General features: G+C 44.7%; 2 protein-coding genes across 3 annotated transcripts in view; both read right to left on the bottom strand.

The window, feature by feature from the left end:
• Nucleotides 1-1189: 1189 nt before the first annotated feature.
• On the bottom strand, nt 1190-26960 carry PPIL6 (peptidylprolyl isomerase like 6). Of its 2 annotated transcripts, none has more exons than XM_039530256.1 (8): nt 26460-26960; nt 24837-24932; nt 21845-22033; nt 19957-20019; nt 19688-19835; nt 18171-18227; nt 4075-4210; nt 1190-1863 (listed from the first exon to the last, which is right to left on the bottom strand). In XM_039530256.1, the coding sequence occupies exons 1-8, from the start codon at nt 26670-26672 to the stop codon at nt 1752-1754; spliced, it is 1014 nt and encodes a 337-aa protein (XP_039386190.1). In that variant the 5' UTR covers nt 26673-26960; the 3' UTR covers nt 1190-1751. The 2 variants fall into 2 exon arrangements, with proteins under 2 accessions (XP_039386190.1, XP_039386191.1); XM_039530257.1 differs by lacking the exon at nt 26460-26960 and adding an exon at nt 25204-25342.
• Nucleotides 24861-26960, bottom strand: part of ZBTB24 (zinc finger and BTB domain containing 24) — a 30210-nt gene continuing 28110 nt past the window's right edge. Inside the window, exon 7 of the mRNA XM_039530254.1 lies at nt 24861-24932. Within this exon, the coding sequence (XP_039386188.1) occupies nt 24926-24932 (7 nt within the window). The 3' untranslated portion in view covers nt 24861-24925. The remainder of the gene's footprint in view (nt 24933-26960) is intronic.

Raw genomic sequence — 26960 nt, 5'->3', positions numbered from 1 at the left:
ACCTTCCTTAACTAACCTGGTTCATCCTCCTTCACTTTAAGGACTTCTGCACAAACCTTATAATCAGCAGGGTTCCCTTGCTCTGGCCATTTTCCCCACAGCTCTCATCAGTTCTCTCTCTGCCAGCTTTCAACTAGGACTTTGTCAGGTCTCATACAACTAGTGCAAGCTCCCTGCTCCTCCTTCCTACTCTCTTTTGTCAACTGTTGACTGGATCTTTATAGAGGACAGATGCCTTCTACCAGGAGTCATCCAGAGGCCACTAACTAGTCATAGATGAACTGGACACATTCCCTCTTAAAGGTGCCAGTCACACTCAGACAATCCTCCATGACTACTTCCTACTAAAGGAATTAATGTAGTTTATGTAAATAGTTTTGCAAAGGGAAAATGTGCTTAATGGGCATCTCTTGTTAATGAAGAGAAGCAAACACTATTTAACAATTTTCCAGTCATTTTTCTTTTAAGTAGAAAATCTTAAGTGGGCCATTTCAACTTTGGCATAGAACAAAGCAGTGAAGATAATAATTCTATAGTCAAGTTACAGTGGGAAATTTTTATTGGTTCTGATTGCCAGAATCCAAATGCTAACACAAAACAGTCATTGTTATACTTAGCTCTTAGAAATTTTCATCTGTTGATTTCAGAGTGCTGTACACAGGAAGGTAAAATAAAAATTCAAAGACTCTTCTGCCAATTGCAGACATGTTAGATTTTAAGTGTTATGGATTACCTTCCTTGAGATTCTGGGACACTTTCATTTTCCACACTCTTGCCATCTTCTGTTGAAACCAGCTGCTGTCACTACTCCTGTGCTATGCCTAAGAGAGATCTTTCATCTCAGAAATTCTACTACAGCAATTGGCAATGAGTTGTGTGTTTAGTCTCCTGAGTCATAAATAAAGGTGTTTTTACAGCATTTAGATAAACATTGACTTCTTTATGTGGAACTTCCACACTCACTGAAACCACATCTATTCACTGCAATTCACTTTGCAAAATCTCATGGATATCTTGGATAATAGGGTATAGTTTATAATTTCCTGTTTTGGAGTAATTTTAGCATTTTAATGGGTTCAATTGGGTCCAAATATCTTAATAATTTGATACAATCAGTAAACAAAAGAATTAAATATATGTCTAGGGCCTGAGTCTAATGTTATGTTTTACTCTGGTGTAGCTCCATTGACTTCAGTGGTAACTCTTGATTTAAACTGATGTAAGTGAGATCAGATCTCTGATATTCAGAGACCGCCTGGTACCACCCTTATGTTGAGTTGTACCTTACCCCACATGCACTGATTTTAATATTACTACCAGTAGTGTAAGGTATGACTTAAATGTGACTCAAGAATGGCAGAATTGGGCCAAAGGTAAATAACTGATTGTGATGAGTGGACACAATCAATAGCAAATTCATTTATGAAGTAGTGCTAATTGGTGTTCTGCTTAATAGGATTATTTATAGTGCAGCCTACAGTAATGTAATCTCTCGTTGGACATCCATATTTATACAATAATTTGTATAGCTATATAATGGCATGAAGTTAAATTCCCAAGCCCATTAGTATATTCATGTAAGAATGTATGTGAACAAGCCATGAACATGGTTAGACTAGAAAAAATATCAAGGTAAAGTTTAGATGTATAAAAATGCTATTTTAGATTTTAAAAGCCTACAAAAATCTATAAAAGGCTGGTCAGAAACATGCATTTTTATACATTACAGTAGGAAGGGAAATTGGCTGTAATCAAGGCACAAGAACACCACAGTTAATAATTTTACATTCTACTACAGGCCTTTCATTGTACGTAGAAACATCTTCTAGTTTCTGAAGAACTTCTGTACCTTCAATCAGCTGTCTAAAGTAAAGGTGGAAATTATATATACATAAAGTCAGTGAAATTATGATTAACTATATGATCACTACCATAAAGCTCTACAGTTTTAGTAATCCATTTGACCATTTGAGTTCCATGGTATTCATTTTCCAACACAAGTTATGTTAAATGTGCATGATTTAACAAAAATGTAGGAACATACATATCTATCGATGATACATACGGGTAGAGGATCAGGAAAATACACCAATAACAATTTGAAGATCAGGAAACACTAATTTAGTAGTGAATACAACTGTGTTATCTACCTTAAGTGCCTGTCAGTGGTCAGAGCAAGTCAGTTAGAAACCCTGAAATCCTTCTATTAGGCTATAATTACATAACTATAGTGTTCTCAATATGGCTGTCTCTTAAAATAAAGGGTTCATGTCTTGTATGTTCTTTTCTTTATAGGATTGTTCTTCACAGCAGATTAACATTCCAGCTGTTTGCTCTGAAAATATCCCAATATTTAGCATTTTAGGAGATAGAAAAATGCTACACTTTGAGGTATCTGTAGCTGTAATTATTCAAAGCAATAAACGTTGCAGCATGTAGACACCTTTCCAGAATTTTGTGGCTGTAAGTGTCCATGATATCTAATACTCTTCTTCCCTTTCAAGAAGAAAAAGGTCAAGAGGAATATTGTCAGAAATTGTTCTGCATTTAATTAAAATGGTTTGGTCTCTCTCTCTCTCTCTCTCACACACATACACACTTTTTGAAGTCTTAGATCAGTTTTCTTCTTAATCTGAATCATGAAACCAATACAACAATTTACAATTCTAAACTGTCCTGAGCTGCAATGTGTAGGGCTCAATCTTATAAAACTCTGTATTAAGCTGTGTACACATGGGTTTGCTAGCAGTTCATGTAGAGAACTCTGCACCTTATCTTTAGCACAGGCATTGGGGAGGGGGAGAGGATATGTTAGAAGGTTGTGAATGGATCATTGATGTGGAACTTGTGTCCAGGACAGGCCAATGAGGTGTGCAGTAGCTATTTTAATGTAAAAGTTTCTATTGCTATTGCAGAATGCTGTTGTATACCTGTGGAAGGCCAAGGTGTAGGGAGTGGTGTGCCAATTTATAGCATGGTAACTCCATATAGTGCTGAACTGCCCTCTTTGTGGCCACTCTTTGCGCTTGCTAAAGTAAGCTCATAGTATGTTTATACATTGGGCAATGTTTTAAGAGCCGTGCTTGAAATTTCCTGTGCCTTTAAAGCAGGGAGTTCCTGGTAAGATAACAAGAGACTCCAGTGTATAGTGTAGAATTAAAGTCAGATGCCACTGATTTAAACACATCCAGTTAGAACTTATTTTAAGTTTGTTTTTGCATATTGTATTGGTATGCCTTTTTTTTTTTTGCTTTTGAAATGCTGTACTCCTCTATGGTGCATTGGACAATAATCACCCTGGCATGAGAGTCTCATGCCCCCCACACTCCCAGTCCCTTTATGCTAGGAACCGCTAGCTTGGTAAAGGGATCTTAAAAGGCCCAGGGTGAAATCCTGCCTCCACTGAAGTCATTGGGAGTTTTGCTATTGTCTTCAATGGGACCAGGATTTCACTCCTGGCTCTGGCTGGGGAAGGATTCCCCTGGTGCAAGCAGTGCAGAGGCAGCTCTAGGCTGCTTTCCCAGGACATCTTTGCAATCTTTGGGAGGCTGTTTTTTCTTGGGCCAGGTCTACATTAGGAGCACTTTGTCCATGTAACTGTACTAGTATGCTGTACTGACAAAGTGCTTTTAGTGTGGATGTATCTTATACTGGCAAAACTATGCTTTTTCCAGTATAGCTTATTATAGCCTGCCTGAGCAAAATACACTATAGCAGTTGAGTGCAGTTTTGCAGGTATAATTGTCTACACTAGGGATTTTTGCTGGCTCATCTATGTCAGTCAGCAATAACACCTCATCACACCTCTGAACACCACAGCTATGACAGCAAAAGTCTACTGTATAGACCTGGATATACACAGGGCCCCAGACTGCCTTATGTTTTGCCAGGAGCCTCTCTAGCCCCTGGTGTAGCTTCAGACAGGGAGGGTGCAAAAGTGGCTTAAGCCCTCCACCCCTGAGCTGCGAGTTCTGTGCTGTGCCTCTCAGAGATGCAGCACAGAATCTCAATCTTGGGCAATGGTGTCTTAGATAACTAGGAGTATTTTTTAAAAAACATTTTAAAATTACATACCCAAAAGCCACATATTTTTTATCCATATAGGGAGCTGGCTGTAGTGTGATATAAAACTGTGAACCATTGCTGTGACGTCCCTTGTTGGCCATCCCAAGAATTCCTCTTTTGTTGTGGGGAATGGAAAAGTTTTCATCTAGAAAGTTTACAGTAATAAATGATCAGAGTTAGTTTGCCTCCTTCCACTTTTACTCACTGTTGCAACTGCTACAGCCCCTCCTCTTCTACAACCCCTTTCTTCCTTCTCCCTCTCCCCAATTCTTATTACTTTCTTTCCTATTATATACTGTACACTGGGAGCCTTTCAGCAGGTCTCCCTTCAACTTGCCCCCAAGCTACTGAATAGAAATGAAGGGGATTACAGCTTCCTTTGACTCTGGATCACTGGATTCTGCTTTCTAGAAAGAGGTTAAGAAATAATTTTGGGTTCTCCTCCTGGGAAAAAACCTTAGTGATAAATATTCAAAATGTAGTTGCTAACATGCTGCACACTTTTTTAATATTATGACAACTCTGCTATAGCAGCTTTTATTTGAGGATCTCAGAGCACTTGAGAAACAACAATTTATAGGCTGGTTAGCCTTATTCCTATTTTATGGATGAGGAAACTGAGGCACTTAGAAGTGAATGGCCTGATTTTCAGTGGTGCTAAGTACCCATAGTTCTGTGCCATAATGACTTGTCCCAAGTCAGATGGTAAGTCAACAGCAGAACCAAAAGTAGAACCCAGAACTGTTGACTCCTAGACTCTCATTCTAACCCTCCATATTAACCTCCAGTTGCTAATTTTTAGGGAGCACTAAGTTCTGTCATGTTCTGGGCACTATGATTAAAGGCCAGCTGGGGCTATGGGATGGGATAGAAAGGGAGAGAGTTAGCAGTGGTGACACTGGATTTATTGCAGTTTCTTCCCTTGGCATTAGACAGGGGTAAGGATGAAAAGAAAGACTCCGGGCTACAATTTTCTTTCCACCTTCGCTCAGTGTTATGTGCAGCGATCAGAGAAAATCCAAAAATCCAATGCAACCATTGTCACCACAGAGCTTACTTTTCTCACCAAAGTACACATTACACAATGCCATGCTTAAATACAATTAACTAAATCACATAAAAGAGAAGCTATTTTATCAGAACAGCTTACAATAACTGGCATGTTTATTTATAAAGGTTCGCTCAGTGCTGTTTGCTGCATATGGAGAGTTAACAAGAGCAAATAAAAAGCAAACTTAAGTCAAAGGAGTTACAGCAGGGATGGGGAGAAGAGCTAGAAGAGCACAAAGGTAGGCAGGAGCTTATAAGGGACCTGAAGGCCAGGACAAGTTGCTTAGGACTGTTGTGAAGGGTGAGGTGATTAGTTGAGGGGTAGAACATGGCAGGAGTGGCAGGTAATTTAGGTATTTGCAGCAGGATTTTGGAAGGATGATAGGCTATCATGGAGAAGATGGAGAGTTGTTTAGCAAGCACACTCATAGCACAAAGAACAGATTTTTAATTGAAGACGTCTGAGTGATCCCTGGATTTTCTCCAGAAGCATTCCGTGGTGCAGAAGAGTAATGGATGCAAAGCATAAGACACATTTTGGAGGTGGGAGAGCCCAAGGAACAGGGTGCAGAAGAGAAAAAAGTTGTTGATGAACATGAGTCAGCTGAGGAGAGGGAGGCCAGGGAGGGAAAGAAAGAGTGGAAAGCCTCAGAGAATGAATGCTGTGGACAGGAGGTCACAGAAGGAATGTGAGATATGCCTGGGGGATGGGGATGGTGGAGGAATTGATACAGATCTGCAAGCTGAAACATCTCTAAGCCCTTTTGCTGCTTCGGCTGATGTGTCATTGTGTAAGCAAGAACCCAAGGAGAGCTCTTCACAAACTCCAAAGGAATGATGGAAATTTGGGCTGAAGATGTGAGTAGGGATTTTATTATTCTTCCATGTTTTGTTATTCTTACTCTATTTGAGGACTGTTCTCTCAAACTAATTAATAAAAATGGCAATTAAATTCTAAATGAAGCAGTTGCTCCTATGCTGCTGCTTGTGAATTGCAGTAATTACTTCAGCAGTCTAATTCTGGATTAGGCTTCCTTGTTTTAGAAAAGGACACTTCAGTCCAAGTGGTTCTCTGTAATTACCTCACTACTTTGCGCTAATTTCAGGGAAATGTAGAAACATCCCAGTCATTTCACAGAATATTGCAGTGAATGGATGTTTGTCAACTGTGGACATTCATAGAATCTTAGCATCTGTGAGTGGCATCTGTCACTGTTCTCAGACAGCAAAAATATCTATGTAAATAGTTTGGTGGAAAACAGTAGGAAAGCCATATAATCACATTAAAATTCCATATCTGAGTGAGCACCTTTATGAAGGACTGAAAAGAATGATTATCTTTTAATTTTAAAAGAGGGTTCAATATGGACAATCTTCTCTTTTGAAGAATCAGTATTTGTGGTGTGTGAAAGAGGGTAATAAAATTCCTTTTATGGACAATTATAAGGTTGACAGAACTCAAATTAAGTCTATTTTAAAATTAAATTACTTTCCTAATCCTATAATATCTACTGCCACCTCAAATAGAGTTACAAGAGTGATAAAAGATAAGCTTCTCTCCAAGATAACAAATGACAGGTACTGGGTTTGTCTGGAAGAACAAACACTGAGTTGCAAGTCACTAAATCCTCTAAGTCTAATCCTGACTCTGCCAGTGTCTTGCTGTGTGGCCTTGGGCTAGTCATTTTTCCTCTTAGTTTTCCTTATCTGTAAAATGGAGAACACACTACTTACCTCACACAGATGTGAGGATTAACATTGGAACAGCATGTTGTATATGTAAAGCACTATAAAATATTAAGGACTAGATTGTGGCATTTATGCCACAGTCCTGCACAAAGCAGTGTGGGGCTACATTAGTCCCGGAGGAGCAACAGCAGAGGTTGTGCCTCAGGCACTCTCCCCCACCTAGGGCTGCCCAGTGCACACTGCTGTCTGTTTTAGGATTGCCCAGATTGTTCCTGCCAGCATGAAAGCCTCCAGTTTCCAGAACAGCTCTGGAGCAGGTGAATTGAAAGAGAACATATAAAGAATAGCAGATGCACAGCTGGAAGTGTTCCAGTACAGTCTGTATTAGCTATCTATGCAGCGGGGGTGGGCAAGAGGAATCGGATGAAGATTTCTAGCACGTTATTAAAATGTTTTGGTTTCCATTGATTTAGCTTATAGACCTGATTGATGGTTTCCTCAGGAAACCGGTTACTTTCTTGATGAGAATCCTGTGTTCTGAGGATCTGTGCTTCACACTGCTCCAGGTGCATGTGATGTTGGAGGGAGAACAGGCCACTCTCTGACTTTCTCTTGCCCAATTTTTGGTAGGCAATGTGCAGTGCTGCCTGAGGGAAAGTGACAGGGACTCTGAGAAAAGTTTGTAGGCTTTGTGGGAATCACTTGTTTAATTTTCAACGACTTGAAAGTTCCTGTAAACTTTCCTGCAAGGCAGCACCGTGGCAATAATTCATATGTTCCTAAAAACAGTCAAATTACCTGGATATAGTTTAAATGCAAACTTTGGCCCTTTTGCTTAGTCCTGCAGTCTCAAGGTGCGACTCACTTCTTATTGTCACTGAAAACTTAACTGTCTTTGAAAATAAAGACTGCAGTTACACTTGGTGGGTGAGGTAATATCTTTTATTGGACTGACTTCAAGAAGAGCATTGTGTGGCTCGAAAGCTTGTCTTTCTCACTAACAGAAGTTTGTCTAATAAAAGCAATTACCTCACCCACCTTGTCTCTCCAGTATCCTGGGACCAACATGGCTACAACACTGCATACAGTTACACTTGGCAATTCTGAACTGTTGGCTGATGGCAAGTTTGCTGAAATGTGACAGCTTGCAACACTGGCAGTAAAGATGCTTTATGTAAGAGAATATAAACTAGTTCCCAGCTGGTTTTAACTGTCATAAAATATCTTTATGGCTATTTGTTAATCTAAACAGACCCTCTCCCCTTTAACTTGCTGCTTTGACTCTGAGTTGTTTTTCTTAAATATTGCTCTGCCATTGACAATTATATTATTCTTTTTATTACTCTTTATGATTATAGGGGTTTGCACCTTTGGTTTGATGTTATGATATGTAGCTCCTGTTCGGTAATTCTAGATTCTCACAGAGTTGGGAGACTAAGGCCTGGTCTACACTACGTGTTTAAACCGGTTTTAGGAGCGTTAAACCGATTTAACGCCACACCCGTCCACACTAAGAGGCCCTTTATATCGATATAAAGGGCTCTTTAAACTGGTATCTGTACTCCTCCCTAACGAGAGGAATAGCACTAATATCGGTATTACCATATCGGATTAGGGTTAGTGTGGCTGCAAATCGACGGTATTGGCCTCCAGGTGGTATCCCACAGTGCACCACTGACCGCTCTGGACAGCAATCTGAACTCGGATGCAGTGGCCAGGTAGACAGGAAAAGCCCCGCGAACTTTTGAATATCATTTCCTGTTTGCCCAGCGTGGAGCTCCGATCAGCACAGGTGGCGATGCAGTCAGAAATCAAAATCCAAAAAGAGCTCCAGCATGGACCGTACGGCTGTGATCGCTGTATGGGCAGGCAAATCTGTTCTATCAGAGCTCCATTACAGAAGACGAAATTCCAAAGCATTTTAAAAAAATCTCCAGACAGAGGCCACAGCAGGGACTCAGCACACTGCTGCGTTACAAACATAACGGAACGCCAAAGAATCAAATGGACGCTCATGGAGGGAGGGATGGGGGACTGAGGACTCAAGCTATCCCACAGTTCTTGCAGTCTCCAAAAAGCATTTGCATTCTTGGCTGAGCTCCCAATGCCTGTAGTGTCAAACACATTGTCCGCGGTGGTTCAGGGCATAGCTCGTCAATTTACCCCCCTCACCTACCCCCAGAAGAAAAAGGGAAAAAAATCCTCTCTGGACTCTTAAATATCACCCTATGTTTACTGAATGCTGCTGATAGACGCGATGCTGCAGCAGTCAACGGCAGCATCCTCGCCCCCCCTCCTTGGTGGCTGATGGTACAATATGGCTGATATCCATCATCAGCAGCAGCCTTGTGGCAGATGGTGCAGTACAATAGGACTGGTATCCGTCCTCATCATCAGCCTGTGAGTGCTCCTGGCTGGCCTCCAGTGAGGTCGGCTGGGGGCGCCTGGGTAAAAAACTCCTGATCATTCCCAGTAGATGGTACAGAACGGCTGGTAAAAGACGGTTACTCACCGTAGTAACTGTTGTTCTTCGAGATGTGTTGCTCCCATCCATCCCAGTTAGGTGTGCGTGCCGTGCGTGCACGGCTCTTCGGAACATTTTTACCCTAGCAACTCCGGCGGGCCGGCTGGGCGCCCCCTGGAGTGGCGCCGCTATAGTGCTGGATATATACCCCAGCCGGCCCGTCCGCTCCTCAGTTCCTTCTTGCCAGCTACTCCGACAGGGGGGAAGGAGGGCGGGTCTGGAATGGATAGGAGCAACACATCTCGAAGAAAAACAGTTACAATGGTGAGTAACCGTCTTTTCTTCTTCGAGTGATTGCTCCTATGCATTCCATGTAGGTGATTCCCAAGCCTTACCTAGGCGGTGGGGTCGGAGTGAGACGTGGCAGAGTGTAAGACTGCGGAGCTGAAGACTGCATCGTCTCTGGATTGTTGCACCAACGCGTAGTGGGAAGCGAAGGTGTGGACAGAAGACCAGGTGGCCACTCTACAGATGTCCCGGATTGGTACATGGGCCAGGAAGGCGGCAGACGAGGCTTGCGCTCTCGTAGAGTGAGCGGTGAGGCGGCGTGCTGGCACGCGAGCAAGCTCGTAGCATGTCCGGATACATGCAGTCACCCAGGAGGAGATCCTTTGGGAGGAGACCGGCTCGCCCTTCATGCGATCAGCAACCGCTACGAACAGTTGGGGCGAACACCGGAAGGGCTTCATCCGCTCTATATAAAAAGCGAGGGCCCTGCGGACGTCCAGGGTGTGAAGCTGCTGCTCACGAGGTGAGGCGTGCGGCTTCGGGAAGAAGACCGGAAGGAAAATGTCCTGGTTGAGGTGGAAGGCCGACACCACCTTAGGGAGGAAGGCCGGGTGTGGTCGTAGCTGCACCTTGTCTCCGTGGAAGACGGTATACGGTGGACCAACCGTTAGGGCACGGAGCTCGGAAACTCGTCTTGCTGACGTTATAGCGACGAGAAAGGCCGTTTTCCACGAGAGATAGAGCAGGGAGCACGTGGCCATGGGCTCGAAGGGTGCTCCCATAAGCTTGGCCAGAACTAGGTTCAAATCCCAGGACGGGGTAGGATGTCGTATCGGCGGGTACAAGCGGTCCAGGCCCTTAAGGAAGCGGGAAACCATCTGGTTGGAAAAGATGGACCGACCTCCTATGGATGGACGAAAGGCGGACACGGCTGCCAGGTGTACCTTTAAGGAACAAGGACTCGCGGTCTCCTCCTTGTTCCTTAAGGGACCAGAGGTAGTCCAGGATCGTAGGAATAGGGACCAGGAAGGGATTAAGGCCTCTGTGATCGCACCAGAGTGCGAAACGCTTCCATTTCGCGAGGTAGGTTGAGCGAGTGGAAGGCTTCCTGCTTTCCATCAGGACTTGCTGCACTGCCGCCGAACAGTCCCGCTCCGCGTGGGTCAACCACGCAGGTACCAAGCTGTAAGATGGAGGGACTGTAGGTCCGGGTGGCGGAGCCTGCCGAAGTCCTGCGTGATGAGGTCCGGCCATAACGGAAGGGGAATGGGATCCCGAACGGAGAGCTCGAGCAGCAGAGCGTACCAGTGCTGCCGTGGCCAGGCCGGAGCGACGAGAATGAGGCAGGCCCTGTCCCTCCGAAGCTTGAGTAGCACCCGGTGTATGAATGGGAACGGAGGGAAGGCGTAGAGGAGGTGATCCGTCCAGGAGCAGAGGAATGCGTCCGACAGGGAGCCTCGGGAGCGACCCTGGTAAGAACAAAACCGGTGGCACTTCCTGTTCTCCTTGGAGGCAAACAGGTCTATTTGGGGAAACCCCCACCTTCAGAAAATTGTGAGCGCCACATCTGGACGAAGGGACCACTCGTGGGCGAGGAACGACCTGCTGAGATGGTCGGCCAGTGTGTTCTGCACTCCTGGAAGAAAGGATGCTGTCAGATGAATCGAGTGGGTTACACAGAAGTCCCACAGGAGCATCGCTTCTGTGCAAAGCAGGGAGGAGTGGACTCCGCCCTGCTTGTTGACATAGAACATCGCCGTCACGTTGTCTGTGAACACCGCCACACAGCGCCCTTGCAGATGGGCGTGGAAGGTGTGGCACACCAAGCGGATCGCTCGCAGCTCCCTGACGTTGATATGGAGGGAGAGCTCTCGGGGCGACCAGAGACCCTGGGTGTGTAGGTTGCCAAGGTGAGCCCCCCATCCCAACGCCGAGGCATCTGTGGTCAGGGTGACGGATGGGCGAGGAGGGCGGAACGGGACTCCTGCACACACGACCTCTGGGTCCAGCCACCAGTTGAGCGAACCGAGGATTGGCTTCGTGACCGTGACTACCATGTCCAGAGGGTCGCGGTGTGGACGGTACACCGACGCCAGCCAAGTTTGAAATGGGCGAAGGCGCAGCCTCGCGTACGTGGTCACGAACGTGCAGGACGCCATGTGGCCCAGGAGGCGCAGGCAGGACCGAACCGTTGTCATGGGAAAAGCGTGCAGGTCCCGGATGATGGAGACCATCGTCTGGTGCCGAGGTCGAGGGAGACAGGCCCTGGCCAAACGGGAGTCGAGGACCGCTCCGATGAACTCCACCCTTTGTGATGGATTTAAAGTGGACTTATTGGCGTTTATGAGAAGGCCCAGGTACCGAAACAGGACCAGGATCTCGGCCATTTGACCTGCCACTAGCTGTCGGGATGGCCCGCGCACCAGCCAGTCGTCAAGATACGGGTAGACGTGCATGCGACGACGGCAGAGGGCGGCGGCAACCACAACCATGCACTTGGTGAAGACCCTCGGCGTGGTGGAAAGGCCGAAGGGTAGTACCGTAAACTGGTAGTGCGCCTCGTTGACTACGAACCGCAGGTAACGTCGATGGGGAGTGTAAATCGCGATACGGAAGTACGCGTCCTTCATATCGAGGGCGGCAAACCAGTCTCCCGGATCCAGGGAGGGAACGATGGTCCCCAGGGTGACCATGCAAAACTTGAGCTTGAGCAGGTACCTGTTGAGCTCCCGGAGGTCTAGTATAGGTCGGAGACCTCCTTTCGCCTTGGGGATGAGAAAATATCGGGAATAAAATCCCCTGCCTCACATGTCGATCGGCACCTCCTCTATGGCACCCAAGCTCAACAGAGCCTCGACCTCTTGTAAGAGGAATTGCTCGTGAGAGGGGTCCCTGAAGAGGGATGGGGAAGGTGGGTGGGAGGGAGGGGGCGAAACAAACTGAAGGCGGTAACCATACTGGACTGTACTAAGTACCCAGTTGTCCGTTGTTATTTGGGACCACGCCAGGAGGAAGTGGGAAAGGCGGTTGCAAAATAACGGGGAAGGATCTGGTAAAGAGTCTGATGGGCCGTCCTCGGGCGTCCCATCAAAATGTCTGCTTGAGGGGCCTTGGAGGGTGCCTGGGCCTGGTTACGCCTGTTGCCCGATGGTCTACGGCGATTTAGGCTGCCTCTGCGACTATTATAAGGCCGTGACCTGGCCTGAGTAAATGGTCGGTATGGCTGTTGCCGGAATGACCTCCGCTGGGTAGCCGGTGTGTGCATACCCAGGGTGCGGATGGCGATTCGACCATCTTTGAGGGTCTGAATCCTTGAGTCCGTTTTCTCAGAAAAAAGACCCTGAGTGTCAAAGGGGAGGTCTTGCAAGGTGTACTGCACCTCGGGCGGCAAGGTGGAGGACTGCAACCAGGAGATGCGTCTCATGGTCACTCCCCAGGCCAGAGTTCTGGCTCCTGAGTCCGCCGAGTCCAGAGCGGCCTGGATGGAGGACCGGGAGGCTTTCTTGCCCTCTTCCAGGAGGGCCGAGAACTCCTGTCGGGAGGCTGTTGGGACCAGCTCCGAGAACTTGGACAGGGACACCAAAATGTCATAGGTATAGCGCCCAAGGAGCGCCAGCTGGTTGGCAATCCGGAGCTGGAGACCACCTGCCGAATAGACCTTCTGGCCCAACAGATCCATGCGCCGTGCGTCTTTAGATTTTGGCGCTGGAACGGGTTGCCCATGTCTCTCCCGGTCATTTACGGACTGCACTACGAGGGAGTCCGGAGTTGGGTGCGTATATAGGTACTCGTAGCCACTGGGAGGAACCGAGTACTTGCGTTCCACTCCACGAGCGGTGGGAGGAACGGACGCCGGTGACTGCCCGATGGTAATGGCATTCTTTTGTATGGTGCGGATAAAGGGTAGGGCCACCCGCAGCGGGGCCTCAGCTCCAAGCACCCTGGTCACCGGGTCGTCATCCTCCGCGACCTCTGCCATGGGGAGGTCAATAGCCTGCGCCACCTGGCGAAGAAGGTCCTGGTGGGCCCGCAAGTCAATCGGAGGGGGGTCCACTATAGATGCCCCCGCCACCGCCTTGTCTGGCGAGGAAGACGAGGACAGACCCTGGACCATGGCCTCTGGAGGTGGTTCTTCCAGGGGGTGGGAAGCCGCCTTGGCCACAGGATGCTCTGCCGCTACAGGAGGCGGTAGGGCCTCACCCTGCGATGATGGAGGAGGCCTGCTGAGCGTTGCTTCCGGCACCCTGCATTTGGAGCCCCGGGGGCACGGAGGGGGGGGGGGAGCCCTTGAGCCTCGTGGTAGGCCCAGGGGGTCCAAAAGTCCCACTGCTGCAGACCGTGGTCTTGCCCTTGGGGGTCGGCCCGGAGATCCCCACCACTGTCCGCCTGAGAGGCGACCGAGGGTTGGCGAGAAGGCCATGGGGGGGCAGAGGCGCTCAAGGACTGCGCCGTCGATGCCGCCAGTCTGTCCCTGGACGGTGCCGGGGATCAGTGCTGGTCGATGCGGTGCCGGGAGCAAGAGCGGGACCATCGACCGTGCCGGTGCCGGGAGGTCGACCGCGATCTCGACCGATGATGGTGAGAGCGGCTTCGCGAGTCGCGGTGCCGGGAACGGTACCGGGAACCGGACCGCCTTCGGTACCGACAGTCTGGTGACCGGGACCGTCTCCGGGAGTGCGACCAGCGCCAAGACGGGGAGCGGTACCGAGATGGTGATCGGTGCCGGGATCTAGATCGGCATGACGGCAAACGTCTCCGGGATCGGGATCGGGACCTGGAACGCCGTCTATCCCGTCTGTCAGGGGAAGGTGGCCTCATCATAGCCAGCTTTCCCACTGACTGTACAGCCCGCACCGGAGGTGCCGGGGGCCAGAGGCTCGGTGATTCTGTGAGCTCGATGAGCTCTCTCGCCGTTGAGAAAGTCTCAGGCGTCAACGGGAGAGGCAGCTCGACCGTGGTTGGCACCGGGGAGCAGGGCGGTACCGGACTCAACGGCTTTTGCGGTGCCGGAGTCGACGGAACCGTGCACGGTCTGTGCACTACCACAGCTGGTGCCGGAGGTGGCTGGGTGAGCGGTCCCGATGCAGGTGCCTTGATAGGCTTCTGCTGCGGCTTTCGTTTCCCCGATGGCGAGAGGGAACGGTGCCAAGGCCTCGGTGCCGGCTGCTTCTTTTTAAGCGTCTCGGTGCCGGACCGGTCGGGAACCGCTGGTGCGCTCCGTGCCGAAGACGACTGCGGAGCTGCTGGTGTCGGCACCACAGGGGTAAGCGCCGACTCCATTAGGAGCTGCTTTAACCTAATGTCCCGCTCCTTTTTCGTTCTAGGCTTGAACGATCTGCAAATTGGGCACTTATCTGTGCGATGGGCCTCTCCTAAACAACGCAGGCAGGAGTCATGAGGGTCCCCAATTGGCATGTGCTGCTGGCAAGCCGTGCAGGGCTTAAAGCCCGGTGTCTTGGGCATAAGCCCGCACCGGTCGGGAGAAGAGGGGCTAAGTCCCCCTAATTCCCCTTAATCTACCTAATTACTAACTTTACTATTTTAACTGACTATATACACTAACTACACAATGAGAACAGAGAGAAGCTAGGGATGTGGAGGTCAAAGGAGCACTCCACTGTTCCAACTGTTCCAACGGGCGGGAAGAAGGAACTGAAGAGCGGACGGGCCGGCTGGGGTATATATCCGGCGCTATAGCGGCGCCACTCCAGGGGGCGCCCAGCCGGCCCGCCGGAGTTGCTAGGGTAAAAATGTTCCGAAGAGCCGTGCACGCGCAGCGCGCACACCTAACTGGAATGCATAGGAGCAATCACTCGAAGAACCACCATCTTCATCATAGCAACAGGGGGCTGAGCTCCATCAGCCCCAGCCCTTCATGTGTAAAGAAAAGATTCTGTTCTGCCTGGACTATCATAGCAGCTGGAGGCTGCCTTCCCCTCATTTTATCTCACTAACAAGTCACTGTTTCTTATTCCTGCATTCTTTATTACTTCATCACACAAATGGGGGGACACTGCAACGGTAGCCCAGGAAGGCTGGGGGAGGAGGGAATCAACAGGTGGGGATGTTGCAGGGGCACCCCCTGTGAATGGCATGCAGCTCATCATTTCTGTGGGATCTGACACGAAGCGGCTGTGCTCTCTGGTTCTCTGATACACTGGTTCTCTAGTACACTTGCCCCATATTCTAGGCAGGACTGATTCTATTTTTTGATACCATAAAGGAGGGATTGACTCAGGGAGTCATTCCCATTTTTGTCTTTTGCGCCCCCGGCCGATCTCAGCCAGGGGCACCTATGACAGCAGCAGATGGTACAGCACAAAAGGACTGGTAACCGTCATCTCATTGCCAATTTACAATGGCATGGTAGATGGTACAGAACGGCTGATAACCATCTCTGCTATCATGCAAAAGCAAATTAATGCTGCTGTGTAGCGCTGTTGAATCGCCTCTGTCAGCGGCATCTAGTACACATACGGTGACAGTGACAAAAGGCAAAACAGGCTCCGTGGTTGCCATGCTAATGGCGTCTGCCAGGGCAATCCAGGGGAAAAGGGCGCGAAATGATTATCTGCCGTTGCTTTCCCAGAGGAAGGAGTGACTGACGACATTTACCCAGAACCACCCGCGACAATGATTTTTGCCCCATCAGGCACTGGGATCTCAACCCAGAATTCCAAGGGGCAGGGGAGACTGTGGGAACTATGGGATAGCTACGGAATAGCTACCCACAGTGCAACGCTCCAGAAATCTATGCTAGCCTCGGACCGTGGACGCACACCGCCGAATTAATGTGCTTAGTGTGGCCGTGTGCACTCGATTTTATACAATCTGTTTTACTAAACCAGTTTATGTAAAATCGGAATAATCCCGTAGTGTAGACGTACCCTAAGGGTCTGGCTCTGTTCTCACTCTGCTGTAAATCAGGGGTAACTCCATAAAGTCAGTGAAGTAACAATGCTGTATAAATTAGATCAATATCTGGTCCTAAGACTCTAAAGCTGCCTGATTCTAGTTCTCAGAGTGAACAAGTAACTTCCATTAATTTCAGCATATTTAAACCACCCCAGTGTAATGATGTGAGACAGAGGCCCATTGGTGCCAGCTGGCAAAGGTTTTGCTCTTCTGTAACAGCAACTCATAGCAGGCTTGACAAACTCGCTATACGTAGCACACTTCTTTCAAAATATTTAGCCATGAAGAAAATCATGTGAGGTCTTAAAGGAAAGCCAGTGCCCCCCGGTTATGAATATTGTCATCAAATGTATGTACATATACTATTTTAAAAGTTATGTATACTAAAAATATGTTCCTAAAGTCTGTATTAAGGGAGAGTAGACAAACAGGTTTCTGCCAGACAAAGAATGTTCATTCACCTGTCTCTGTTGGTCTGCAGGTAAAGTAAGCATTGTAAATAATAGTGGGGAGTCATTTACATACAAAGTCAACAGGAGGATATGAAATCAATAGAAAAAACAAGAGACGGGTTCTATTGTCACTGAGGACAGACCAAGAACTTTGGGATATAAGCAGAAGTCAAGGAGAAACCCCTTTATCCTGTACCTTGGAAGTAAACTGACAGTGCATTTACAGTCATAAAAATGGGATCTCAACCAGCCTTGGAAGGAAATGCTGAAAAACCCTTTGGGTAAGATAAGACTGCTTTAGAAAGGAGGTTATCCTGTGAAGTTTAGTCTCTAAAAAGCGTATACTTATTTTGTTTTATATGTAATCCTTCTATATCCATCGTTCTTAATCACTATCTCATATCTTGGTCTTCGATAATACATTTATGATTGTTTTCGCTATAAACATATGTTAGTGCTGTGGTATTGCACAAAGAGCTGATCCTGAGTTGAATTGTGGAAACTGGTATATAGTGTTCCCTTGGGGACAGCAGGCACAATATTACTGTTAGTGTTCAGTCAATAAGGGGCTGAACACTAGAGGGAGATGCTTCAGAGGGCTTGGGGACTGGGGTGTATCTCTTGGTTACAGCTGTCAGGGAAAGTAAGGGCAGGCAGAGCCCTGAGAAGATTGTTTGGGTGGCTAACAGGCTGATTATGTCAAGGAGCTGACATCCAGTTAATCACTAGCAAGTCTTTCTACTGCTGGAGGCAGGGGGGTAACAAGGTTTTTCACAGTCCTGGCCATCCTGAGAATCATCACAAATGAATGTGTGGTATCAGTGGAAGCACAGAACCCATACTTGCATTTACCCATTATAGTGCTTCAAATTCTCAAAGCCCTTTTACAAGCATGAATGTTCATAACATTCCTGTCAGGTAGGTTGTTAAGTATTATCCTTATTTTACAGTTGGAGAAAAAGGACACAGACAGGTGAAGCTGAAAAATCATATAGTGATTCAGTGGCAGAGCCAGGATTACCAGTCAGAAAATCAACCCACTAAACCAGTTTGCCAGGAGAACTATGTTAACAACAAATAGAGAATAATCCTGACTGATACGAGAAAGTCTGAAACCACTGTTGAGATGTAAGTGATACAAATGAAAGAAAAAAAAACTAACTAAACCTGAGAACACTTCAGTGAAAATCCAGTTATTTACCTGAAGTTTGGCTTATGCATGGTAAGATAAGGAAATTTAACTATACCTTCAAAAGTGGGTCCATAAATTGACTCACCACCGTCTCCTCTTCCAGCTGTTATGTCTGTATGTGATTAGACAAAAAAGTGACAGAATACAAATCTTCACCACTGGCATTAATTGGCACTTTCATTGGACAGTTTCAATAGAGGTTAAGGACATGGGTCCCAATCCTGCAACTGATAATATGCAGGTGGATTGCTGCACCTGTATGGAGTCTGGTTTGAATTCAGTGGTCTCTACACAGGTGCAAGAGTCTGCCTGCATGCTATCAACTGCAGGATTGGGGCCTTACTGGGATTGCAGAATGAATTAATCTCTCACTCCAAGAGGTGGTGTCTCCAGAAATAACTACTCCATATATACAATAAGAAACATTATATATATATATATATATATATATATATATATATATATATATATATATATATATATATATATATATATATATATATATAAAAATAAAATACCTTCTTGCTGCTATGCTAATACAAGTACCTGCGTACCTAGTTTCCAATGTTTAGTAACATACTTCAAGAGAGTGTATTTCAGTATATGAAAAATGTGCCACAGTGAATACGCCCTGTACCCATAAATAATTACCTGTGCTTAGAACAAGGGATGATGAAAATAAGGATCTGATAATATAGCAAGTCAGCCCAGCAAGGCTTTAGTAAACTCCTAGCCATTACACAAAGCTGACAAGTACAGGAAACATAAAAACACAATTGAAAAGTTTGAAAAACAAAAACCAAAGTTTGTGTTCGTTTATTTAAAACTCTTGTATATGCCAGTCAGGTAAAAGGAAACCCTCGTCAGAAGTAAACCAATTATTTTAAATTGCTCTTCTGGACCTCATATGTATTTCTATTAAATGAGTTACTTGGGGAAAGCAAAAAGGATGTCTTGGAAATCTGATCTTAAAACGGTATTAAGTAAACAATGTTTGGAGTAGGAAGGAAGAGAAGCTGAGAGGAAGAAATGAAGGAAATCCCTTCAAACACACCTATGTTTACTTTTACTGAAATGCTCTGTTTTCTTGGATTACTCATCATTTACTAAGCTATTTCCTAGATTCATAATAACACTTTTCATGCACAACCCCAATGTTCAAATATGCTTCATGTCACCAAAACCTTTATATATCTATGAATGGTTAAATACTCCTGTAAAGTAAGCTATACAAAACACATAGGATGTTTCTTATGGATTTTCTCAGTGTTTAAATGTTTCCAGCTAATTTCCTGCCAAAGAGACTTGTGAAAAACTTTTGGCTAATTAAAAAAATAATACGGACTATTGATTCCTTATCCATGTTTCGCCTATAATTAGGGAACAAGATCACCAAGAGAGAAGACACTGCTTTTTGTTGTATATACACCTCAGTTAAAACCTTGTCCATCACAAATTGGTTACATCTCTAAGTTCAGGTTTATTTTGTTGGACAAAATCTACTTTTCATGCTGATTATTCTATCCAAAATCTGAGTTACACCAGATTTACAGAAGATGTTTTTAAACCCACCTCCTCCTTGTATCCAGCCATTTTTTACTAATCGATGAAAAACTGACTCTTTATAAGTAAGCTCCATACCACTGCGAGAGGTCCCTGCTTCTCCTGTACACAAAGAACGAAAATTCGCACAGGTTTTGGGGCACATATCAGAATAGAGCTGCAAAATGAAGGGAATAAATTTGTAAATAATGTCAAAAGGTCAGATCCTGTAGCCCTTTCTCTTGAGATAAGGGCTGCATGACAGGGCCTCATGTTTGCTCTTTTCTTCTGTATCTTACCTCAAATAACAAGGTGCCTGTGGGCTGTTCCTGAATAGCTATGTCCAAGTACACAAACACATGCTGTTTAAATCAAGAAAAAAAAATCCAGTTTAAAAAAAAGTCAAATATCTTCTAAGTGTTTACTATTATGATGAAAGACACAGTTTAGTTGCTCAGTAAAATGTTCTCAGGTTTCTTTTTTATAATGAACATCTAAAATGGACCCATAATTAGGTATCAAAACAGCTTTTAGAGATAATAAAATATTAGCTATATAATCTAGTATTTTGTTGAAACAAAACATTCAGTAAGTTTCAGGTCATTCTTGGACAAAAAACACCATTATATTGCATTATATCAGGCTGGGCCCATTTCATCACTGGTGTAAGCAGGTGCAGGTTCACTGAAGCCCATGTAAGATCACAACCAATTAATCCATAGTAACACTGACTGCTATACCAAATGGAATAATTTTGCTGGATGGCAGATCACTGGTCAGATATAAGGAAGTAAATAATTCAACTCCAGTCGGCAAGAAGCAAACTTAATAATTCAGCTTTTTTTTTTTTTAAAGGATAAATTGATCTCTGATAGGAAAAAGACTTTTTAAAAAATTCTATGACAACTGAATTAGATTTTCCAGAAACATTCACAAGAATTAACCCATTAATCAAACATAATAGTGTTTGGAAAAGCATCAAAAAGTTCAGCTGCTTGTCTGAAGCTTATCTGGACATCCTGGGACAAACCATGGCCCTGCTGAAGTCAGTTTTTGCCAATGACTTTGATGGAGCCAGGATTTCACCCCGGAGGGTATGTCTACACAGCAGCTGGAAGCAAGCCTCCCAGCTCAGGTAGACACTAGTGGGGCTTGAATTAGTTCACTAAAAATAGAAGTATGGGCACTCAGGTATCTCAGGTTGGAGTTGTGTGGACTTGAGAGCCCAAGCACCAGCCTGAGCTGCAACATCCATACTCCTATTTTTAGCCTGCTAGCTTAAGCCCTGCTAGGATAAGTCTGTCTACCCAGAGTGTGAGGCTTGCTCCCAGCTGCAGTGTAGACATATTCTGAGTCTACAAAACTCGTCTGGAAATCTCAAGAGAATAGGTTTACTCATGAGATTCATAGCACTTTTGATTTTGGTCCTAGCTGAAATTTCACAAGAGCATTCCTTTCTTTGGCATTTCTGCAGTTTTCATTCCAGTTCTGACCAGAAACAACTTAGCTCTGTTCCATCTATATTCCCTGGCTGCTGAGAGAGAGGGGACATTTTTTCCTTCCTCTTCCTCCTCGCTGCTAGTAGGAGGTGGCTTTCCACAATTTCCCTCCCCTCTTGGCTGCTAGGAGAAACAAAATCTCCCATCTCCTGTCCTTGGGTATGGAAACAACTCTTCTTCTTTTCCATAACTCTGGTGGGATTCCAGTGATTATTTCACCACCTTCCATGTGGTGGTGGGAGGGTAGAGAGGAACTAGGCACTACAGTGCAGTTGTCTCCTTTCATTTCTTGTTGGGTTTGCCATTTTGCCCAGTAAGCATGAGGTAGGGCAGGGAGCACTCTGATTAGTCTTCTGCTCAAGATCATTAGTCAGTGTATTTCACCAAAAGTCCTTTAGTATGATAGCGGCATGAACTTCATTGTAAGTCTATCGTCTTAGACATTGAGAGTGCAAATCAAGAAGTCAAAAACTGGGTGGCAACCATACTGCAAATTTATATGGATGGATCTATGAAGTCATGTCTAGAAAGTATCAATCCCTCCTATCCCCGCTCCAAGACCCTACTACCCACCAAATTGCAAGCAAACAAGCAACCCATTGATAAGTCACATCAAATAATTACAGCTAGATAGCATATAGCTGGTAACAGACCCTACAATTTCCTTTTAGAAACCACTGTAACCTGCCTTGCTGTTTTGCATATGTTTGGTGCAAAAATCCTCAGTAATAGCTTGGTAAAGTGCCACAGGTTTAAAATCTTGGTAGTTCCACTTGTCATAAGCCCACTTGAGCAGTTCTTGTTCACTTCCCAGCAATTGGCCATCAATAAAACACATCACACTGGAGGGATACTCCCAGGTTTCACCTTTCAGTTCCTGAATTTAGAAGAAAAAATGAAAACCTGCAGGAATTACACTTTGGATTTAGTACAGAAACAGTCAGTAATACATACTCAGATTCCATGCTGATGAATGTGGTATAAATACCTAGTTAGACAGATTTTTTTTTCCATTTTTACTTGTTAGGTGTTTATGCTTTCTCTTCCCAAACTCCATCCTCCCTAAGAACACCACCATGAAAAATAAAACATAGGAATCATACAACTATATTTTGCAACTTCTCCTGGAATCAAGAATAAATGTCCAAAAGTTATAGAAGGCTTTCCCAGAATCCTGTTAGAACATGATCATAAAAACAATTATTCTGGTTCCACTTTTGGGTCAGCTTGGAGGTTTGCTTTGGCAAAACCCATTCACCAAACTAGGTGTAACCTCTATAGTTATCTATAATTAATCAAGGATTCCCCAAGGGAAGCAAGGGCTCTAAACGACATATCAGTACACTCATATGTAATTGTTGAGTCTTGAGGGCTGTAATTACACTGATTTTTTTTGAGATTTTTCCCACCATTGCTATAGCACGTGTGCAATTTCATGAGTGCAAGTAACGGTGGGAGAACTAGCATTCAGCAACTTCTGAAATTTTTAACAGCGCAACTCTAGACAACAGGGAGTAAAAACACTGGTAGCTGGTCCACTCTAATACTTCCCCCTTATCTGCTCCAGTGCCACAGCAATGATGGGAGATATATTTAGATATACTAAGAAAACTCAGCATAGACATGGCCTAGGGTGGGCTTGTCTACTTTGTGAATTAGCACACAGCAAGCTAGGGTATGAATCTATAGTGCACCAGCTTGCCATGCACTGACTTGACATAGGGGCACTGCTACTATGCATTAAAAGTGCTGGTGGCAGGGTCTGCATGGCAAGTCTGTGCACAGGACATTCATGTCCTGGCTTGCTGTTCATTAACTCAAATGAGACAAAGGGCTTGCCTACATGAACAATGATGCAATATAGCAACGTATGTAACTGATAAAATCATAAAACAAGAAATGAAGAGCCAATTCTGCTTTTGGGTATATGTCTGCAATTTGTATTGATTTTAATGGACCCAAGGCTCTTATACCACACACATCACTAGCATATCTAAGACTCTAAACAGATTAGACTGGAATAGAGGTTGCCCCTATGTTTGTTGACCTTAGTTGCAATTTTGGCAACTGTAATGACAGCCATTTTTGTTGGCCATTGGAACAAGCATCTTTATGGTAGATATATGTAAGGACTCTATTAGGCAAGTCAGATTTTTTTTTTTTAAGGATTTAACATAACAAAGATTAAAGATTATATTAATGGGGGCTTTCTTGTCTTTCAGAATTAGCTTTATTATAGGAATAACCTGGAGACTCAAGATACATTAATACAGAGAAAAAATTGCCTAAATACCTATGCATTCACTTTTTAAACATGATTCATTAGATTGTGATAGTGAAATGTATTAGAGGGCAAGGACAAACCTAGCTGGTAAGGATGTAGGGTAAATTCAGTCCAGGTGAAAGCAGGCACAATTCAATTGTCTTCACTATAACGCTGCTCACTAATACCGAGGCTGAATTTGGCCCCAAGCTTCCATATACAGCATATTAGCTTCACTATGGTAATAAGTGTTGCCTATAAGACCTCTGAAGTCTTAATTTCAATTAAAAGTCTTCAAAATACTGCTTATCTGTTGTAAAAATTCCAGTTCAAAGTGGGACTAGATTGGTAATGGTAAAAAGAGTTCAGAATAACATGGGTCCTCTATATAGCAGGGAAGGAGAGGTAAGAACTGATGATGTCAAGAAGGCTGATATGTTTAAAGCATATTTTGCTTCAATCTCCATTAAAAGGGTAAATGGTGACTAAAGACTAATATAATTAATATTAAACAACAATGGGCAAGGAACACAAGACAAAATAGGGAAAGAATAAGTTAAAGAATATTTAGATCAGCTAGGTTTATTCAAGTCGGCAGGGCCTGATGAAATTCAACCTAGGGTACTTAAGGAACTAGCTGAGGCAATCTTGGAATGTTAGCAATTATTTGATAACTCAGAGGACAGGTGAAGTCCCAGAGGATTGGAGAAGGGCAAACAGTACCTCTCCTTAAAAAGGGGAACAAAGAGGAGCCAGGGTATTGTAGACCAGTCAGACTAATTTGATACCTGGAAAGATACTGGAATAGTCTAAGTTTACTTGTGCCTGCCTCAACACAGGGGGCTGGACTAGATGACCACTCGAGGTGCCACCCAGTTCTACATTTCTATAATTCTATGCTAGAGACACCCCCACCCAATACAGTTGAATTCTTAGTGGCAGATTTAGCAGAGATGCCAAAACCTAAATGGATGCGCAAGGTGGTCTATTCTGTTCAACTCTAGAAGTGGTCTCCTCAGACTAGGATCCATGCACATTGGCAGGCCAATCTGGGGAAGTTTGCACTTGCTACTACAACTGCTGTAAATACAGGACTTGGCTTTCTAATGATTCCCAATGCTGTATCTTCTGCAAGCATTATAAATATATTTAAAATAAAGTTTCCACAGAGAAAAGGACAGACCATTGCCCTCCTCTTTTGGGCTAGTCCTACCTTAGTTTTCTTCCCAAACCAAACAAAATATCTGCTTATTTTATTTGCTTCTGCACCAACCAAATGGTATCATGAACAGAACTCGGAGAAGGTATCGAACACCTTTATCTTTATTTACTGCATAGAAGATAGCATTCACTTGACAAATCAGAACTAAATCTAGGTAATTCAAGCGCAATTCACTTAGGGGGGAAAAAAAGGCACCTTTTTTTTCTCCTGTAAATATTCATGCCATGCAAATTCTAACAGAGGAAGCACTACAGGTTCTGCAATCTTGTTCGGAAAATTCAGCCTCAGAGCCTAGATTTTCAAAATAAAAGAAATTTATTTACAGGCAGTTTACTTAAACATTTTTCCCATTACATTTTGTATTCTCTTATTCAAACAGATTAGGATCCAGGCACTATGTTTTAGTTTGATTATTTCATGGCAGTTTTTTCACACATGTAACATAGCTCCGGCCAGTTACATAAGAGTACACAAACTGTTTTAAATTAGTATTTTAAACTTAAGAGGTTTTTTAGCATTTGCAAAAGCTACTGCTTTCCCAGCATTAACTAGTTATACTCACACTACCCCAATTAGGGAGGGAGGATAAGCAGATGGGGAAACTGCCACAGAGACATTGGCTCTCTCTGAGCATCATCAGTTTCTCTAGACTTCATGGAGAGTTGCATCTTGCAAGATCAGTCCCAAGCCAGAGAGTGAATCAGAGGCACAGTGAGGATTAGAACTTGGGAGTTCCTGAATTCCAGTTCTTGTTACTGCCATCATTTTATGAACAATACAGTAGAAGTTAGATATGGAACATTCTTGTTAGGCCATTTAGGCTCATCTCCTGGGGTGCAGAATTGTTTCCAGGAGTATATTTTCTAGACCTTTATTCAGGCTGGTTTGCAATGTCTCAATAATAATTTGTATTTCTATAGTACCTTCCATCTAAGAATCTCAAAATGTATTACAAACATGAACAAATTAAAGGCCTAGATTCTGCAGTGCTTTACACAGATCATGACCCTACAGCCAGGGTAGCTGGGCACTGGAGGATCATCCCATTGTAGGAGGCTTCTACTGAACCCCCAATCTCTGTTCCCGCATTAGAGTATGTGGCCACGGAAAAATGAACATGGACAGGGTGTACCTTTCCCTCCCCAGCTGTATCTGCAGCTGGTAAATTTAGGCTGCTCTAAATAAAGAGGTGGGACAAGCTCAGCAGCCAGTCTTTTTAGGATTAGTGTAACAAAAGGTCACATTTGCACACCCCATCCTAAGCTGAACTGTGTGCTGCTTGGCTATGACCAAGGACCTAGGTCTCAATCTCCCAACACCCCTGCATGGTAGGTATTTTTACTCTAATTTTACAGTAGGGGAAATTGAAACGCATAGAAAGGTTAAGTGACTTGCCTAAGATTGCAGAGCAAGTCAGATGTCATTTCATTATATTTAAAATCTTGTGTGGCATCACAGTATGTAATAAATGCTTTAGAATAAACAATTGAAGGATCCTAAGTACCACATGCTTGACAACAAAAAACTGTACAACCAATAAGTAGATACCAATGTGAAGGGAACATTATAAATGCATACATAATATTAAATTATAAACTCTAAAGAACAAAATATAGAATTTTAAATCTTAATTTCTTAAAAACATCTAGGACCACAGACAGTCTCCTAATTTGCCTTGTATTTCATTTTAACAACAATAATGCCAGCCACTGTTTTTGCAATCTCCTGTCCCTAGAGCCCATAGAAAGCAAAAACAGAAAAGAAGGATTTCAAACTGTCTGCTTTCTTTTTCTGCAACAATGGCCTGGGAGGAGTTACCTCTGCTGTACACTTTGCCACGTGGAACACAGGCTCTTTGAGAAGCCCAACCACCATCAACTGCTGCAATTGCAGGGGACCCATGGCACCCTCACCCCACTGCACACACTGTCTCCTGGTTTTTCCTCCTTTGGTTGCTGCTCCTCTGCTGGCTGCCCAGCCTTGTTCTGGGTCAGCTGGAGGAGAAAGTGTAAACAGAATTCTGCTCACCATAGCAACTCCAATCACAGGGCTAGTGCTCTGCAGCTTCAAGTTGTACTACAAGCCTTGCTGATAGAAACTCTGCCTGCACATGTGTTATACATGTCCTAGTGCTTTGCAGGGAAGAGAGATTGTTTATGTGAGTGCCACTTTCACTGGGCATTTTATTAACACAGTGCTAGATCTTTAACTGCATCCTACAGTGGTCTCCTTGGGTGGAGTTTTCAAATGTGCCAAAGTGACTGGGGTGCACAACACATTGACTATGCTAGCTGTCTATCAGCAAATGAAATTAAAAAA

Source organism: Mauremys reevesii, linkage group 3 (genome assembly GCF_016161935.1).
Source record: "Mauremys reevesii isolate NIE-2019 linkage group 3, ASM1616193v1, whole genome shotgun sequence".
Lineage (NCBI taxonomy): Eukaryota > Metazoa > Chordata > Testudines > Geoemydidae > Mauremys > Mauremys reevesii.
This window is presented reverse-complemented; position numbering and strand designations above follow the sequence as displayed.